The sequence below is a fragment of the Ursus maritimus genome, unplaced genomic scaffold (genome assembly GCF_017311325.1).
Source record: "Ursus maritimus isolate PB19 unplaced genomic scaffold, ASM1731132v1 scaffold_36, whole genome shotgun sequence".
Taxonomy (NCBI): domain Eukaryota; kingdom Metazoa; phylum Chordata; class Mammalia; order Carnivora; family Ursidae; genus Ursus; species Ursus maritimus.
Window position 1 is genome coordinate 23,915,406 of NW_024426230.1, and position 15,970 is coordinate 23,931,375.

At 34.0% G+C, this 15,970-nt stretch overlaps 1 protein-coding gene across 3 annotated transcripts in view; it reads right to left on the bottom strand.

Annotated features, from left to right (window-relative positions):
• The window catches only part of SOS2 (SOS Ras/Rho guanine nucleotide exchange factor 2), an 80,020-nt gene that overhangs the window by 29,463 nt on the left and 34,587 nt on the right, over positions 1-15,970 (bottom strand). For all 3 annotated transcript variants that reach the window (XM_040620876.1, XM_040620875.1, XM_040620877.1), the window contains exons 7-11: positions 13,880-13,990; positions 10,263-10,361; positions 1,656-1,783; positions 540-1,195; positions 64-145 (exon numbers count right to left, since the gene is read on the bottom strand). In XM_040620876.1, coding sequence (XP_040476810.1) covers positions 64-145; positions 540-1,195; positions 1,656-1,783; positions 10,263-10,361; positions 13,880-13,990 — 1,076 coding nt within the window. The remainder of the gene's footprint in view (positions 1-63; positions 146-539; positions 1,196-1,655; positions 1,784-10,262; positions 10,362-13,879; positions 13,991-15,970) is intronic.

Genomic DNA, 15,970 nt, shown 5'->3' on the forward strand with positions numbered 1-15,970 from the left:
CAAGGAACAAATTGTTAACTTTGTACAAAATGTTAATGTAAGTAAAATAAATAGTTTTCTTACCGTTCAATCAGTAAGCTTAGCAATTCCTGTGGTTTACAAAATGAACGGTATGTAGTAAGAAAAGTACGAACAAAATTGGGATCTGAAAAGATAGAGTATAAAACAGGTTGTATGTTTAATTTATTCAGTTTCATTAATTCAAAGTAGCATATTTTGGAGGCCTTCCTTCCTTTTTCTTTTTTCTGGTTTCTCCCGCCATGGTCTTCCTGTCAATCACGATATTTCTTGACAAATGAGGATTGTTTTCCGATTCAAGATTCATAAAATTTTTATGAATATTTAATAATTAATGAAGTCAACAATATTATATCTTAGGGATATTTAATTAGTTATTTATTCCTTTTGATTTTGTCGAATTCTTTTTATATTTCAGAGGCAATCCATTTTTTCCATGCCTCAGGCATTTTTGAACATCCCTGAAAATCTTTAGATTCTCAGCCCTAGGTAGGTAAAAACTTGTAATGAGTTTCACATACCTGCATACATATGATATGTTAACCTTTCAATTAATTTCACTACAGTTCCTCCTTTAATAATGGGGATTCCACTTCTACTTTGCAGGTTGTCTTCAAAAACAATGTTTTCCTCAGAGTCTTTTACCACAAAACGATACACTTCAGGACTTGGTAATCTCAGTGGTTGCTCATTTTCTTCTTTCAATAACACTGAATCTAGCATTCGATCTAGTGTACTACGATAGTGAAGAGAAATAAGCGCGGCCATCCAATTGTTTTTCTCTTCGGCAGACTTAGCAGCAAATATTATGCTGTTTTCATCTTTGGATACCAACTCAAAAGCATGTTTGCACTCACAAGTATCTTCTTTATCACATATTTGTATTTTCCTCATGACAAATTTCTCTTTTAATCTGTATTCTGCACTACTATAACCTGGAAGGCGTGACTGACTATGATTGGGTTTACAGCTAATCATTAAGCCATCGAAGAGAAAAATATGTCGTTCATGTTTAGCACCAATTCGTGTCAATGGGCCTTCCATAATGAATTCATTACAACACTGTCCAATATCTTTGCCTTCCCATCCGTCTATGTTTTTCTGAATTTCATTCATTTTTTTAATAGCCAGATGCTTGCTTCTTAATTGACGATTATAAAAAGGGCAAACAGGATCGCTAAAAGAAAAAAAAAATCAAGATAAATTTAGCTTTTTCAATGGCTAAGCAACCCATATTTCTTTAACTGTAAACTACCTCAAATCAAGTGATAAAAGTATTTAATAACCAAACACTAAATTTTGCACACAGCATACATGCCTCAATTTCATTATTGTGAAAAAGAAGTACTAGAGAAACTCAATTTCATTCCAAATGCCATACGAACTAAAATTACAAAGAATCCTAAATTTCTTACATAACATATAATTATTAGATTTATCTTTTAAAATTTTATTAAATCTATCTTAATATGACAATGCCAATTTTCCAAAACTAAAGACCAAAAGAAAAATGTAAAACAAAAGTACAACTTTCAATAATGCAAGTATCACTACAAATAACACTTCTTTAGAAAATGAGGCATCAGATATAAATGAAATATGCAGAAGCACTCATATTTTCAACAGTTTGGAATTACCCAGGTCGGCGTCTAGGTGAATACTGCTTGTAAATCCGGTCCATACTACCTTGGAGATTCATAAGAGCGGTAATAGCTTGGTTCAAACATTCTCTGTCTTCCTGCTCTTCACTACATGCTTTCAATTGCTAAGGAGAACACACAAAAATTAAACCTGCATTGCTCAATTCTTTCCCTTTCTTGTAGTTAGACGAAACAGCAACAACTATTATAAACTCTAAATGAATTTTAAATATACTTAATAAAATCAGTTATAATTTTATTTAATTATGTATACCTGATCTCTCAAAACCAACTCTCTTTCTACATATGTAAATATAATACAGATATAAAGCACTACTGCCATAGCAATCAGGAAAAAAAGCAACTGCAAAAACCATCTGGACAATTTCCAGATACATAAAAATAGTTTAAAATACGCAAAACATGAAGCTTACAAGTTGCTTTTGTTAATAACTATAAATGAGATTAAAAACACGAATTATTTCATATTCTCTAGTGATTAAGTTCTTAAGTTTCAGAAATGCCTAAAAGCTTGTATATCTTTGTTACACATTAAATCAAGTATGTTAACTTTAGCAACCCAATCTATCATAAACTTTTCTGCAAACAGCATCTGTGAGATTCAACTGATATTTTTTACAACATAAAATTCAACCATTGTAGTAAATATCAAGAAACCATAAAAGTTAATATTCTATCTCATTAACCCTTAGAAATAAGGCTTATAAATTATATTATTAATTCTAACAACTCTGGCTCTACTGGATTTATCCAAAAATTTCTCTTGTATCTCACTCTCAAAGTGGAAGAAAATTTACCTTATGATAATTCAGACTGGATGATGCTCCAATGTTTCAATGTGACAGAAGTCAAAGCGGAGACTTATATAGATATTATATAATAGGTTATATAGATACAAAAATACATTTATCCAAGAATAGGGAAACTTATAATCACTTCTTCTGAAAATTCTTTTCCTTCTGAAAATTGTTAAAAATGTAAATCTATTTTATGATTTTAGACTACTACTTTACTAGAAATTTTGTGATAAATTTTTCTGATATTCCAAGACAGTCTGAACACCATTCAGCAATGATCCCCTTTCCTCAGCAAGGAACTGAATAAATAAGTGCTGTTTGAGTTCTAGGTCCATTACTTTTTTTTTTTAAGTTTATTTATTTTTTAGTAATCTGTACACCCAACATGGAGCTCAATCTCACCACCCCGAGATCAAGAATTGCATGTTCTGACTGAGCCAGTCAGGCTCAGAAATTACCATGCTGAACTGCTTGCAAATAAGCCATGCTCTTTCACATCCCTATGGCTTTCTACATACCTGCTTCGGTCCCTCCTTATCCACCTGGTGAATTAGCCTCTATGACAGTTCAAACGCCTCCTCTCTAGGAAATTCTTCCCTTTTCTCCCCCCTTACATTTTTTTTTCTTTTGAAATAATAGCAAATTTATACAAAAGTTACGTAAACACAAATAATTCTTGTATACTACAAGTCACCAGCTCTAAACATTTTGCTACATACGTGCACCATTTTCTCCCCTATTTGAGAGTAGTTTGCGATGCTATCCCCCCCTTCCAGTTCCTTTGCTGAGGAAGGAGAGAACCACTGCTAAATAGTTTTGAGATTATTTTTGGAATATGAGGAAAACTCAAGTGACACACAAATTACTCTCAAATAGTATCATTCCCCTTCACTACTTTAACATGTTAGCAGTGCATCTTAGAGCAAGGATACTCTTTTATGGTATAGAGATCAACTGCAAGAGACTTAACACTGATGGAGTTCTATTACCTAGTTTTGTGCATATCCAATTTTGTCAAATGTCCCAATCGTGTCCTTTAGAGTAATTTTCCTGCCAATACAGGGTACAGTCATGTTTTCACTGGCCCTTTTTTCCAGTTTTATTAAGATGTAACTGACATACGGCACTACATAAGTTTACAGTGCACAACATAATGATCTGATTTACATATACTGTGATTTATTGTCTCTTTAATCCGCAATAGTTCCTCAGCATTTGTCTTTCATTGCTCCCAAAAGTAAATAAGATATACATATACACACACCAGAACAGCAGGATAAACCCTATATACCCAACACCCATATTAATTTTTTTCTTACTTCCCTAGATGGGGTTAGTTACTCCTGCCTCAGTGATTTCATTAGTACTACTTCTTAGACACTTACTACATTTACTCGTTGCAATTATTTAATATTCATCTTCTTCACTAAGCCATGACCTCCTTAAAGCCTGGCATCGGTTTTATTCCTTTTTAGTACAGTACCTGCATGGTAGGTACCCAAAGGTAATCAGAATGAACGACTGCTGTATAAATATTCGTAATTTTGTTAAGTGTTTAGACAATTAACAATAAACATTTATTGAGTTTTTACTCTGTATTCTTTTACGCGTTACCTTATTTAATCTTAGTTACAACTCTGTAAGACAGATACTGTTATTATACAGATTACAGATGAAGAAACCAAAGCACATAGAGGTTAGGTAATTCACCCAAGATGAACAGTGGAGTCTGTATTCAAACCCAGAAATTCTGACTTCATGGTCCATGTTTTTTTTGCCACACACTACACTGTGTCTCTACAACGACACCAGACACTACTACACAAAATACTGGTCTATGCCTAAATCTGGTGACCAGGAGTTGAAGGGGACCCCTTCAATGTTAAAACAAACTGGATAATTAAACATTTTAAGAAATAAAATGAACTTGGTGTGCTTTAGAAAAGAGGCAAAAGAGAATAAATGCCCTTTCAATAACACCTAAACTAAGCAATAAAGTGGAAGAGATATTTCATTAGGTGCCATATCTTACGAACTTGACTGAAGAATATATTCCTTGCTTACCTGATAATCAATATTCTCCTTAGGTGTCTATAAGTATATCCTGCCCAAGATTTTACACTTCTTAACTCTATGAGACTTCTTGAAATACTTAATATGCTTCTCTTGAATTCCTATAAAATGCTGTATCTACTGTGGATATCTGTGTGCCTAAAGGTAAATTATAATAAATTATAACTTTGTCTCTAATTCGTTATACTGGGAGTGTAGTCTTGATGTGAAATGATACATGTAGTCAATTCTTTTGTTGTAATAAAGTTCTCTCTACATTTTCATAAAAATAGTGTTTTAGTAATTTGTTGGGAAATTCAACTCATTAAAACTGATCACTTTTCTTTATGTGTTTTTTAAAAAATGCATTATTATTCCTTAGGACATCCTTGAATGATGTGTCAGCACTGAAAGAGTATTTATTATGTAGCAAAATATTTCTTGTACTCTTTTTCAATAGTCAGAACATTCATTTCAATAGAGATTATCTCAAGCTTTTTTTTTTTTTTTCTTTAAGATTTAGAGAGCGCAGGGGGAGAGGCAGCGGGAGAGGGAGAGAGAGAATGCCAAGCAGACTCCCCGCTGATCATGGAGCCCAACTCAAGGGCTCAATCCCATGACCCATGAGATCACAACCTGAGCTTAACCAACTCAAGCTTTTATGTTATACTCATACACAGGAACACAAAGACAGTGACAAAGCAAATGTTACATAATCTTAAATAATTAGTGAATCCAGGTGAAGGCAGCACACTATACTATTTTTGTAACTTGTCTCTGTGTTTCAAAGTAAAAGGTGAAAGTATTACCTAAAGAAACTCAATCACCTCATATTGAAATATTGGCTTATCTTTCCCAATGAACCTCATTAGAATTATTACTAATAGGTCTTCCTGTTAAGCTTTAAATTAAGAAGGATTAGGTTCTCTTGATAGGAGAATTTTTATTCCTTCCATGACTAAATTTCCAAGGAATGACCAAAGAATTAAAGAATATTACTTGAGGGGCACCTGGATGGCTTGGTTGGTTAAGCAACAGACTCTTGGTGTCAGCTCAGGGTCCTGAGATCAAGCCAGTGTCTGGCTCACGCTCAGTGGGGAGTCTGCTTGGGATTCTTTCCCTCCACCTCCCACCACACACTCTCAAATAAATAAATCAATCTAAAAAAAAAAAAAAGAAAGAAAAAGAAAAGAAAAAAATAATGTTACTTGGCCCTGAATATCTCAATTCTGAATGGAGACCAGATATGTTCTTAACAACAAAAGGATACATATAGAATATGCTGGAATATAATAAGTATATTACAAAGTCACTTACAAATCAGGAAGTGAATTGTTTTTTCCTTGTTCCTCTTACATAAGGATTAAATACACCTAAGGAAAAAATCTATAATTTATCTGAGGAAAAAAACAGAAAATGAAAGTACTTTGTGATCAACCTCAGAAGGATTAAATTTGAGGGGCGCCTGGGTGGCACAGTAGGTTGAGCGCCTGACACTCGCTTCAGCTCAGGTTGTGATCTCACAGTAGTGAGATCGAGCCCCTAGTGGGGCTCTGTGCACTCAGCACAGAGTCTGCTTGAGTTTCTTTCTCCCTCTGTGCCTACCACTCCGCACTCTCTGGTTCTCTTTCTAAAATAAATAAATAAATCTTTTTAAAAAAGGATTAAATCTGAAAAAAAAAAAAAGAAATAAATTACGCATAAGATGAACTTTAAAGTATTGCTATGAATAACAACAATCCAAAAATGTACTATAAGATAACTTCAAGTAAACTATATGTAATATGCTATATTTCTCATTATGTAGTTATTTTTCTATCTTGGTTATCATAAATTCTGGTTCTGGGAAGTAAAACGTGAATAATATTTAAATGCTATGTACACAAATAAATCTTCCTTGGTATGGGACTGAAGCAAATTTCAGATTGAAACAGGCTTAAAACTGTTCCAGAATTGTGCTTTCTATTCCCTAAGGAATGTGACAGCCTTAAGTTACACTGGTCCAGCCTTCTCTTTTATGGTTCTCACCCAAAGTAAGCTTAACATGAAATGAAATTTCTTTTGGATGAGTACTTGAGTCAAAGAATACCACAAAAGGCAATCTACAGAAATGGAAGAAATTATTTGCAACTGATACATATAATAAAGTATTAACATCCAGAATATATAAAGAACTCCTATAACACAACAACAAAAACACAAATAACCTCCTCAAATAGCAAAGAACTTAAGTAGATATTTTTCCCAGGAACTTACACACATGATTAACAAGCATATGAAGAAATGCTCACCATCACTAATCATTAGAGAAATGCAAATCAAAACCACAATGGAATACCACCTCACATCCAGCAGGATGGCTACTATCAAAACCCAAAAATACAGAAAATATCAAGTGTTGATGAGGATGTAGAGAAACGGGAATGCTTGTGCACTGTTGGTGGAGATGTCAAATGGTATAGTGCTATGGAATACAGTACAGTGTTTCCTCAAAAATTGAAAATATAATTACCATCTGACTCAGCAATTACATTTCTGGGTATATATCCAAAAGAATTGAAAGCTGGCTGTTGAGGAGATATTTGTATACCCATAGCAGTATTATTTACAATAGCCAGAAAGTAGAAGTAATCCAAATGGCCAGTCACACTGGCTGCTTAACAATATACTTAACACTACTGAACAGCGTACTTAAAATGGCTAAGATGTGAAGTTTCATGTTATGTATATTTTACAATTACAAATAAATTAATGTTTTAAAAAACCAACAGTATCACAGTCAGAACAAATTTAAGAGTAGAAAGTAGTTTCTCATCCTCTCATGTGATAATCCTTTTAGCTTGTATCTAGAATTAGTCCTTATTTAAGTGTTTTTCAAACTGCATATCACAATCCATTAGTGGGTCACAATCACTTTTTAAAAGAAGTGGAACAGAATAGAAACAGCAGACACTGCATGAAATGGTAAGCAGCATTTCATGAAAGTTTTTCTTTCATGTATATGTGTGTATATATCCATACACACACACAGTCAAGACATTAAATGCATTTCTTACTATGGGTTATTCCCACTGTATAAGATAAAGACTGACTCCCAAGAACAATAAATGCTAATAACTGGACCACATTCTAGAATATTTAGGTCCTTCTGATCCCACTAATTGAGCTGTATGCTTACCGAGAACCAGTAATATGTGTTTCCAAATATGCTTATGCAAGTCGTGCTTATATTGTAATTATGTAATTACTCAATCATATAAGTCAAAGAGATAGGAGTATAAAAGAAGATATTTAGAGGGGCACCTGGGTGGCTCAGTCGGTTAAGCAACCGACTGGAATTCCGCTCAGGTCATGATCTCAGGGTCATGAGCTTGAGCCCTGTTGTGGACTCTGCCCTCAGTGTGGAGTTTGCTTGAGATTCTCTCTCCCCACTCCTTCTGCCTCAACCTGTTCCTGCTCTCTTTAAAATAAATAAAATCTTTTTTAAAAAAGGAAGATATTTATATGAAAACTCAATCAAGTAACTTTAACGGCAAGCTCCATTAAAAAGGTATAAGGCAGATAATGTAAAAGATTTGGAAAAATTTTAAGAACCTAGGTTTCTGCACTCAGATTGTTATACAAACATCTTCGAATTCATGTGCCATCTAAAAAGAAATGGGAAACAGAAATCACAGAATATAATTTTTGTGATGTAAGCAAGAAAGGTGCATGTTCAAAGGAAAGATTTTACCCTGTCAACATATTAGCACATAAGTACATATAAATGTCAATCTATAGGGGTTTTGTGGTTATTTAAATAAAATGTATATAATATTTTAAATGATTCTTTATTTTTTAGGACTTATGTATTTTAGGGAGGGAGGGTGTGAGCACACGTGAGGTGGGGGAGGGGCAGAAGGAGAGGTAGGGGGGAGGATTCTCAAGCGACTCCCCACCGAGTGCAGAGCCCGACATGGGGCTGGATCCCATGACCCTAAGATCATGACCTGTGCTGAAATCAAGAGTGGCTGCTTGATTTACTGACTGAGCCACCAATGCACTCTGATTCTTTATTTTAATTAGCTGACCAACTCTACAAGACCCAATTTCAATGGTTAAGAGGACATGGAATCTAGTGATTAACTGGTGGCAAAGTAGCTAAAGCCTCAGGATGAGTCAGGCCATCATGGTTAATGTCCTGATCTCAGATGCAGACACAGCAACTGTAAGATCAACCTTGAAGATTTAAAAAACCAATCATCCAGACAGAGGAAAAAAATAAGCTTCAATTATAAGGTCAAACCAGAAATTTTAAACGTTGGCAAATATTTGAAGGAAGTTATAAGACTGATGACAGAACTTCCAATTAGACACGAACATTATCCAAAAAATTTTAGAAATCCAAACATACACCTGGGGCAGCCAATGTATTATTCATATGAAGCCTGCAATCATTTTTATGAGTTCTTTATGGATCCATTAGTTTCCATAGAGATATTCAGAATCAAGTTGTTCGTCTATTTGTGCTCAAAAGCTAGCATCACGCATTACGGGTAACAAGACTTCATAAAAAAGAATTCTTGAGACAGCTATTCATTAGAAATCACCAGAAGAACTTCTTGCCCAGGTGCCCACAGGATACAGAGTTATTCTGGTTTTAATATTATTATTAATAGGTTAAATGGAAAAAGTCGGAACAGGTTGTCTAAAGCAACAACGTGGTATCCTAAAGGAGAGGTACAAAATACTCAGGCAGAAAGATGCTCAGCTTCTAAAAAGCAATTTAAAAAGTTACAGAAGAAAATTTTACTGAGCAAGATATTCTCAAATTATGGGGCATCTAGATGGCTCAGTAGGTTAAGCATCCAAATCTTGATTTTGGCTATGGTCATAATCTCGGGGTCATGGGATAGAGCCCCTCGTCACGCTCCCTGCTCAGCTTGGAGTCTGCTTGTCCCTCTCCCTCTGATCCTCCCCCCTCTTTGTGCTTGCTTACTCTCTCTCAAATAAGTAAATAAAATCTTTATTAAATAAATACATAAATAAAAAGAGTTCAAGTTTTACCATAATCTTTTGTCATATGTTGCTTGGGTCCTAGCTAAGAGAGGAAGAATAATATACTGCATGGTAAAAAAAAAAAAAAAATGTCAACTTTAAAAGTGCTTTTCTTATTAAGAAAGTTAAAACAAGATGGAAATTTAGATCAACGTTATATATAAAAGTTATCAATTACTTACATAAGAGTTATATCACTGTTATCGTGTGCCTCCAAAAAGTTATGAAAAAAGTAGTCTATGTTAGTACTTTGAAATTCTATATTATAAAATGACAGATAAAGACATATTTTCCTCTATCTACCACTTGAAAATGATATGAAGACAAAAAATACAGGCTTTTCTCCATGGAAAAGAAGGTAGACATTTAAGATACTTTATTTTTATGAATAAAAAGTATTAAAAACAATATGATCAGATCAAAAACTAGTTGTTGGGGCGCCTGGGTGGCTCAGTCAGTTAACATCTGCCTTCGTCTCAGGTCATGATCCCAAGGGCCCTGGGACTGAGCCCTGCATCGGGCTCCCTGCTCAGCAAAGAGTCTGCTTGTCCCGTTCCCTCTTGCCCCTCCCCCTTGTTCATGCTCAGTTTCTCTCTCTCAAATAAATAAAATCTTAAAAATACAACAACAAAAAACAAAACTAGTTCTTAAGCCTCATAAATGCAAGTACTTTTGGCTCAGGAAGGCTTCACCTTACCTTTAATAATTCAAAATAGTGCCAACAATGATAAACAGGCACCAGCATAAGGCGTGGAAGGACATAACGAACTGCCTCTTTAAAACCATCAGCAATGGACTGCAAAGCAAAAAGACATAACTGTATATCTCTGGTCTCAAGAATATATAACAGCAATGCCTAACAGAAATAGCTTTTAAAAATACAAGACACAGACTTAAACAAAACTATAACAGAACACATGTTCTACATGGAAAATAAAGTGCTGTAAAATGAAGGGGTTTTTTTCCTCCTTTAAGTCATTAGATAGATACATACATTTCTTCATTTCTTATACAGCAATAATAACTTTCACAGTAGTCCTATACAACTTTTCTTCAAAAGTTTTGGCTTCCCCACACCCTAAAAGAATTTTGAAAGCTTGTAACCTGTTGTATATTTTTACATCATCTTTTGAAATGTTTTAAGTTTAAGTAGTTATGAAGGATGAATTTTTTGGGATACTGTATATTGTAGATGTGATCTAAATATGTTTTACCAAACGATGATTAAATAAACCTCAGATTGAGCTTATTTATTTTATGAAAAATATGTCCTATAACTACACTGACAAAAACAATCTTCAATTTCAAAATAAAGAGCTAGATCCGACAATTTCTGCAGGAAGTCTAACTTCATTCTTAAAGTCAAACATACATGTTAATGTCACAGTCTGAAGCACAGGAAGCATCTGGGAGAATCTGTAACTGCTCCTAACACCCTACCCCCAGTATGAGAACTTCACAACCCTTCCCTCTCCTTTATTCTAATGTCCAATTAATGATGAGGTACTTTTAAAAAAATTAATATTCACCGTTGTAAATGATCTCACTTCTTAATTCTTAGATATGGCAAGATATACTTAGATATGACATAACATTTTAGCTACTAAGAGTTTTTATTTTTAACACAATTACCCTACCTCCTGCTTTTAAAAACCCTTTTGCTTTGCACTCAGTGAACTCTCCTTCAAGAGCACAAGTTTTTTGTTCCCCCTGGCTGGGACCCTGCAGGTTTTTATACCTTGGATCGATGCATAATGGGAAATTCAATATGGCAAGGAGTAACGTGTAAGAGAAGATGGAAAAGAGAACACAAAAACACAAACAAGGTAGCAGCCAGGCTACAAACTGATTCCCTTAAAGCTGTCTGTGCCCGTATATCGCCTGAAAAATCTTAGTGTGTAGCTAGGGGTAGGTATCTCCCAGTTTTGAAAACTAATCGTCTGTAGAATAAATTATTTTCTAAAATTTATAAGGGATTTAAAAGTTACTTATACTGATTTTAAATGTCATTAGATTGACTTATTTAAACTGGAATTTCTCCTCCTCTGATAAATACAGACAACAGCAATGTATGTGGAAAGAATCTCACAGGATGCTTCTTGAAAGTATCCTCACAGGCAAACACTCCCATAATTCTCATAAATTGTTAACTGAAATTAAATTATAAATTGTTCAATGGACTTGTTACCATGATATGCCGAATCAACTTATTTTCCTAAAGATTAATTTCTTTCGTCATTTGATTAATGAAAGATAGTGATATGAATCACTCCAGAGATATTTTTATATATTTTATATATAATGCTGTAACTGGAACCAAGATGAAACTTTAAAATTAAGTCTACGAAGATCAGCTATATTGCTAACTGGCACTGAAATACTGCTAAAGTGTATCCTAAAGTGCTAATGCAATGTGTATTTATAGTGTAAGAACTATAAATAAAACAAGTGAATGAGTATTTTAATATATGCCAAATGTGCTTAGTGTATTCCCGTTTGATTTTCACAAAAACCGTAAGAGATAGACATTATCATCACGTCACAAATGAGCAAACTAAGTCTCAGAGGTGAAGTGACTTGCTCAGGATAACACAATCATTGACTGGCCCAAAGCCAGAAGTTCTGACTCCAAAGCTAACATTCTTTAAGTGTGCTAAAGCTTCTAAAGAAGTTTTTTGCTTTATGTTTTTTTAATGAAGCATTACCTTCTTCACCTTATAATGAATGGATCTTTTTAAAGTTAATACAGTAAAAGTGAGTTTGGTATGAAAAAGGGTTTTATTTAAGTCTTTAAATTTCACTAAATACCTGGAGCAACAGTTAAATAATTGGGTTTTAAACATTCAAATCCCACAGTAAGAATTCCTAATAAAACAGGAATGAAACAAGAAATATTGTGAGTACTCTTAATAATTATGCAAAGATCTTATAGTTACATTGTCCCATTTAAGTAATGTTTACAGTTTACATAAATATATAAGATTAAGCTTAAGAAAATTATTCCTTAATTGAAGTAAATTTTGAAAATTAGGTGTAATTTTTATTCCAAGTTGACAAGTTATTGAATGAAATAGAAGACAACAGGAATTCAAAGTAAAAAAGACAGAGAGAAGGTTGTAAGTTCAATTGTGAACACGTTATATCTGAAATGTTGTGGGATAGCCAAGTGAATTAATTCAAAAGGCAGCTGGTTATATGAATGAATATACACACACACAGTGCTCCTAAGAGTATTATGGCTTGAAAATACAAATAGGAAGTCACTAGCATATAGGCGACAGCTGAAGCAGCATGTACAGATAAAGTCACTCAAGGAGAGTACAGAGGGGCAGAAAAGCAGGGGCTGATAATTGAAACTGGAGAACATCTACAATTATGGAGACTAATAAGAAATTAAAGAACATAAAAATTAGGAGAAAGTATTATAGGAACCAAAAGGACAAGGAAGGGATGAACAAATACTACAGGCATAAATATGAAATCAAAATACCCACTGGAGTTGGCAATTAAGTTCATTTTCAAGGACAGTTTTTAGTGTTATATCCTGATCAGAATACAGATGGTAGCAGTTTGATAAAGAATGGCAAAAAGTAATATGAAGATAATTGGTTTACAAATGAAAAAAAAGAAAGGGGAGAATAGCCAGAGGGAAGAAAGCTTTGTTTATTTATTTGCTTGTTTTAGGACAATAAAGACCGTATTCATATGCTAGGGGAGAAGAGCTAGTCTAGACGCAGGATGTTTCTATAGCAGTAAATAGTCAAGGATCAATGCCAATTGTAAAAAGTGTTGAAAAGGTAAAAATGTAATTCTGTCTCTCCACTTCCTTTTATTTCATCTAACTGCATTACCGAACCAATTAACTTGCATAGTCCCCATTAATATATGTCCTCTAAATTACACGCATGGTAGAGAAGTCAATATGGGTATCACACGAGGATATTCTCCACTCTTTATGATTTCTGTTCCAGCTTCTGTAGGGAATAAGGTCCTGAAAAAGCGCGACATATTAGTATCTATATCCTGGATCTAGAATGTGCCAAATTCTTACAGTTAACCAGCATGTGTAATATTCTATAAAACATTTCTACATTAAGGACAGCCTGAAAGAACTTGAGCCACAAACCAGAAGACCATCTAAAACAAGCTTACAATGAACAGATTTTGAAGGACTGGTGAATTAGTTCCTTATGTGCTTTATGAAAGGATTCTGGAACTTACAAATATTTGAAGAATAAGATGGTGAGATATTTCTTTAGTTGCTTTATAAAACAAAAACAAAAACACAACAAAAAAAAATCAATTTAAGTTTACCTGAAAGTGTAGAGCCACCGCAGGTCTGGCCATCAACTTACTGAAATGTTCATTAAATTTTGGAGAAAGAATGTCCTGTGATAATGTTTCATAAGGATCAAATGCTTGCTCCTATTTTTTTTAAAAAGGAGAATGTGTTAGGTTTAAAAGAACATCTTTTCTACTAATATGGCAGATTATTTAATAGTAAATTTTTAATCAAGTTCTCAACTAGGTTTCAGAACTTTTTGCTCTCTTTTAGGGGACAAACAATAACTAGAAAAATTTTTTAAATGTATGTAATGGTCTTGAGTGATAGATGACAAGGTCTTAAAATAGATCACTGAATTTGTGGTCAGAAGTTATCAAACTATTAAAATGCTTATGCACATTTGTTCCCAGTAAATGAAGAGTATTTATTAGCAAAACAAGGCTGGATTTGAAATTTCAGTTAGGCTTACCTAGGTTAAAGTGAGTTCATACCTAAGATACTCTCCAAGGAAGCAAAACCTGTTAGCACTGTTTTATCCACTCAACACTTTTCAAAATTAGAAAAAGAAGGCAAAGACTAATACACAGTAATATAAGTTGCCCATATTTTGTACAATGTTTATATTTCAATAAATTCCTATTACTTGACAATAATCAATATCCCCAATGTTTAGTTACAACTAAGAGACTCGTTTCGTTTTTGTATTTTAAAAATACAGTATGTTTTTCAAAAAATAACAAGTATTGGTGAGGATGAGAGAAACTGAAATACTCATTCTTTGCCAGTGGGAATATAAAATGGTGTAGCCCCTGTGGAAAACAGTTTGGCAGTTCCTCAAAAAGCTTAACAAAGAATTACCCCATGGCCCAGCAATTCTACTACTGGATATATACCCAAAAGAATTGAAAATAGACTCAAACAGATACTTGTATGCCAGTGTTCACTGCAGCATTATTCACAACAGCCAAAAGATGGAAACACCATGTGTCCATCATCAAATAAACAGATAAATAAAATGTGATATATACATACGATGGAATATTATTCAGCCATAGAAAGGGATGGAGTTCTGATACATGCTATGATGGATGAACCCTGAAACCACGTTAAGTGAAATAAGCAGACACAAAAGAATATTGCTATGATTCCACTTATATCATGTATCTAGAATCAGCAAATTCATACAGACAGAAAGTAGATTAGAGGTTACCAGGGGTTGGGGGGGAGGGAAGAATAGGGAGTTACTGCTTACTGAGTACAGAGTTTCTATTTGGGGTGATAAAAAGGTTTTGGAAAAAGATAGCAGTAATGGTTGTATAATATTGTGAATTTAATTAATGCCATTGAATTATACACTTAAAATGGTTAAAATGGCAAACCTTATATAATGTATAATGTATATTTTACCACAAAAAACAAAATAAAAATTAGAAAATAACATTGTCTTTGAACCATGATAATTTTAAGAGAACAGCAAGCAACCAGGCTACAGATTAATATGCGAAGGTATTGTAACGTAAAAACTTGCTAATAAGAATCAAGGCTGAATATTTTGCTTAGGTATCAGTAACTGAATACTTCTATCAGTTTCATTGTCTCTAAAATGGATGTAATAAAACTCATCTATATTTTCAAAAAAATATAGGCAAGGATTATAACATTGGAAAATCTTTTACATGGGACGCCTGGGAGGCTCAGTTGTTCAGCCTCTGCCTTCGGCTCAGGTCATGATCCCACAGTCCTGGAATCGAGCCCCACACTGGGCACCCTGCTCAGCAGGGGCCTGCTTCTCCCTCTGCCTGCTCTGCCTGCCGCTCCCCCTGCTTGTGCTCTGTTCCTCTCTCTCTCAGTCTCTCTGACAAATAAATTAATAAATAAATACATCTTAAAAAAAAAAAAGGAACATCTTTTACATGAAAACTAAAGAAAGCACTTTTACAACAACCTGTTTTCCAAAAGCAATAAAAATGGCCAATGAGTATACAAAGATGTTAACATGATTAGTTTTAAAAATAAAAGCTCCCCCCCCCATTAGACTGGCAAAAATGAACAGAGTAACACCTAGAGTTAGTGAAGGTGTGGGAAAAAGAGCAGCATATATTAGAGCTTATCTGAAAGTA